Source organism: Monoraphidium neglectum, assembly GCF_000611645.1.
Source record: "Monoraphidium neglectum strain SAG 48.87 unplaced genomic scaffold scaffold04430, whole genome shotgun sequence".
NCBI classification, from domain to species: Eukaryota; Viridiplantae; Chlorophyta; class Chlorophyceae; order Sphaeropleales; family Selenastraceae; genus Monoraphidium; species Monoraphidium neglectum.
Window position 1 is genome coordinate 1 of NW_014009199.1, and position 3756 is coordinate 3756.

The following is a 3756-nucleotide window of genomic DNA, read 5'->3' on the forward strand; positions in this document are numbered from 1 at the left end:
CGCCGGCGCGGCGACCGGCCGCCTGAGAAATGCGCCGCGCGGCATGCGGGCCGACTCGTAAGAGCCGCCAGCAACAAGCCGCCGCGCGGCGTGCGGCTCGCCCTGCACATCAATTGCCACTCTCACTGCCACCATCTCTTCAACTGCTGGGCTCTGCAGCACGACACTGCCACCTCACACTTGCCGCGACTATCTCACGACCGTTTCCGCATGCACGCGCCGCTCTCCCTTACTGCGACCCGTCACCTCAACCCCTCCCAAGCGCGCCTCAGCCTCCCTCAGCCCTCCTGGCTTTTCTCCCCCCCCCTCCACACACACACCTTTCCATTTCCACGGCCCATGCAGTGAGCGCGTACGTGACGCATGGCGTCTTCCCGCGGGAAAGCTGGAACAAATTCAAGGCGGACGACGGCAACGGCGCCGCCGCCAACGGCGGCTTCCGGTTCTTCTGGCTGTCCGACTCGTGCCCCCAGACCACCGCCGCGGTCAAGGGGCGGCAGCCGTTCGAGGTCCTCACGCTGGCGGGGCCGATCGCTGCGGCTCTGCAGATCTGAGCGGCCGCACGGGGCCCGGTTTGGTCTGCGGCGTGCGGCGCGCCGCCCCCTGGGGCCAGGGCGCCGGGGCAAGGCGGCGGCCGCCGCCGCGAGGGTCTTGGCCTGGAGGCTGGCCAGTTGGTTTGCGGCAATGCAGCGACGCCCCGGCGAGCGCGGCGGCGGCCGCGCCGCCGCGCCGCCCCCGGCTGCGCGGGCGCGCACGTCGCGGCGCTCCACGGGGCGGCGTGGCCGGCAGCCCGGGGCTCACCGCACCCGGATGCCAAAGGACAGCGTGGTGACAGGGGATGCGCCGCCCTTAATGCTTGTGTGTGCTGTTGAGCACGATCGTCGCACGTGCTTTGCTGCGCTTCCACCGCTTTCAAGGGCTTGGCCCGCATCGCATCCCAACCACGCATCATGCACACAACCCTGTACACAAAAGCTGTACGATTTCCCCCTGTAAATGCTCCACTGATTTTCAATGGGCAGCGGCATGAACGGCCCGTTCAGGCGCTCGCCAGGCGCGGCAGCTCAGGGCCGGCGGGGTGCACCGCGGCGCCACAAGGCGTTGGGGTGGCAGCCTGAACCACCCCGAGCGGCCGGTGGCCTGGGAGCTGCATGCGGCAAACGGCGACGGGCGAGGGGTGGTGCTGTATCGTCTGTGGGCGCAGCAGACCTGCATGGACGGGATCGAGCCGCCTTTCCTTGCAGAGAGCCCCGGTGCTGTGCATGGCAGCGCCTGCAGCGCAGCTTCAAGAGTGAGAGCGTGGTGTTGGGCGCGGTTGCGCACACCAGATATGTACACATATCAAGAATACATGCCCCCAACTTGCAACTGCGCTGTTACATTGTGTAACTGCCAGGGGCTGACCGGATAGATGCACGGACACAGCACAGGCCAGCAGGCGGTTTTGGCTGGGTGACGCCTCAAGCGGCCAGTCGCCACTTAGGCGGTGCGCGCCTGCAGGAACTATCGTCTGCAGATATTGGCTATTGCAACGCGCCATGTACCACGCCTCCGGCGATCAATAGAAACAGATCGAACGGTCCGGCGTGATCTGCGTTTCCCGGAAGGATGGCGCTTAGGCAGGCCGCACGATATGTTGTGCCTCTAGGCGTGGCCGCTGGCGCAGCCTACTTCGCCGCAGCAAACCAGCAGCAGCTGGTACGTGCCCGCATGCCCACACGCACGCCGCGCTGCCGCAGCGACCGACAAAGCACCCCGGTTACTGCTTGTATCGCAAAGTGTCCTGCCCTCGCCCGTCTTTCGCGCGCCGCTCCACGCTGCCAGGCGCCTTTCTGCGCTGCGGCGGACAGCCAGGGCCCCGCCCTGGACCCCAGCGAGTGGCGCCCCCTGAAGCTGGTGTCGAAGCAAAAGCTGACCCACAACTCCTTCCAGCTCAAGTGAGCGCCTTGCAGCTGGCCCCTGTTTCCGCCAACGCGCTCTTCTCTCGCACTCAGCCCCGCCTCTCTCTGATCGCTGCTTTACCGCTGCTTGCGAATCGGCGCAGTCGCAACCATCTTGGTGCAAGGAAAGAAGCCTTGCATGCGACAGGCAACGCAGGAATGCTGCTGCACTGCGAGAACTTCCGGCCTGCCGGGCATCCTCCGACCCTCTTGCGTCCTCCGATCCGCACCGACTATGCAATGGCCTCGGCCCCTCGCGGCTGCCCCGTCTCCTCCCAGGTTTGCGCTGCCTGACAGCCAGCAGGAGGTGGGCCTGCCTGTGGCCAGCTGTCTCCTCGTCAAGGCCCCCATCCAGGGCCCCGGGGATGAGAAGCCAAAGGTGGTGATCAGGTGAGATTGTGCATTACGTGTGTGTGGTGTGTACATGCACGTATGTGTATGTAGGTGTGTATGCGTATGTTTGTGACCTCATTTTGTGTGTGCAGGTGTATGCGTATGTGCATGTGCGTGTGTGTAATGTATGTGCTTGTGCGTGTGCGTGTGTACATGTGTGTGCGTGTTTCTCCGGTTGTTGGAGTACTTCAGCATCAACAAGAGAGATCACAACAGAGAGTGTGTCCGTGTGTGAACGTGTGCGTCGTGTGTAAGCAGGCTTTTGTTGTCGCGCGCATTTGTCAATCATGTGTGGCAACGGCAAGCATGTGCTGGCCAGCGTTCGTGAGCGCTGTCGTTTGCGAGGGGTATTAGACAGACAGAGATGGAGGCGGAGGGAGGGCGGAGGGAGGGCAGACACCCGGTGCAGTGGCGCTGCTGTGCAGTGCCGAATGCTGGACCAGCAGCATGCAGGCCCTACATGGACTCCTGCGTTCCCCCGGGACGAAGCGCGGCGCATCGTTTGTTAAAACCTCCGCCCATGCCTGCTGCGCCCTGCCCCGCAGGCCCTACACACCCATCTCGCCGCCCGATGCCAAGGGGTGCGCCCGCACCGCTTCCGGCGCAGCGGCTGCTTCCGCACTGGCGCATCCACCCGTCAAACAAGCTGCATTGCTCGCGACTGCGCCAGCGCGCACCCTTCGCCGTTGCGAATCACACATCCGGATTGCCTTCCTGCCTAGGCTGCTGCCCACACTGCCGTCGGCGCCCCCACTCACACCCCCCCCCTCTACCACTGGGGCTCCGACCCCGGCTGGCTCCCTCCTTCCTTGCAGCTACCTCGAGCTGGCGATCAAGGCTTACTCGGAGGGCAAAATGTCAAAGCACCTCGGCAGCCTGCAGGCACGTGACCGCTGCGGGGCCGACGCGTTTTGTTTTGTGCACTCCAATTTCAATGCGACTCGAGGGGGCCCGGCTCTACGGTCAACGATGGGGTCAACCGTTGTGCTGCTATCCCTGCCCACTGGTCTGACTGGCGCCGCCCTGCACTCGCATTCGTCAAATGCATGTCAGCATCCTTGATGCTGCCCACCCTCTCACTCTACAGGTCGGCGACACTCTCGACTTCAAGGGGTGAGTCATGCGCCGCCTTCCCGCCGCCGCTGCCCGCCATCCACGCCCTCTCCGTTTGCATGAGCCCCGGCCAGCGGCGGACAAGGGCGGCGCGCGTGCCGCGCGGAAGCACGCCCCCCGCCACGCACGCCAACGCGGCGCGTCGAACTCTTAGCAGCCCTCTTGCCCCTCCTGTCGCACCATCCTCCACCACACCGCCCACCCACTGCGTGTCTTGCGCTCGATTCTCCCACCCACACACCGCGCCCCCCCCCCCTCCAACCACCCACCTGCACACACAAAGTCAAACCCGGCCTGTGCGCCCACCAAC

At 65.1% G+C, this 3756-nt stretch overlaps 2 protein-coding genes across 2 annotated transcripts; both read left to right on the forward strand.

Moving 5' to 3' along the window:
• Positions 1 to 29: 29 nt before the first annotated feature.
• MNEG_14362 (Ribose-phosphate pyrophosphokinase 3) lies at positions 30 to 554 on the forward strand (the record flags this gene model as incomplete). The annotated part of the gene is made up of 2 exons (XM_014037164.1): positions 30 to 90; positions 346 to 554. 2 exons carry the CDS (start codon positions 30 to 32, stop codon positions 552 to 554), a joined length of 270 nt encoding a protein of 89 aa, XP_013892618.1.
• A 1054-nt stretch (positions 555 to 1608) lies between these two features.
• On the forward strand, positions 1609 to 3450 carry MNEG_14363 (NADH-cytochrome b5 reductase-like protein; the record flags this gene model as incomplete). The annotated part of the gene is made up of 6 exons (XM_014037165.1): positions 1609 to 1698; positions 1825 to 1937; positions 2220 to 2330; positions 2879 to 2914; positions 3149 to 3251; positions 3421 to 3450. 6 exons carry the CDS (start codon positions 1609 to 1611, stop codon positions 3448 to 3450), a joined length of 483 nt encoding a protein of 160 aa, XP_013892619.1.
• Between the last annotated feature and the right edge of the window lie 306 nt (positions 3451 to 3756).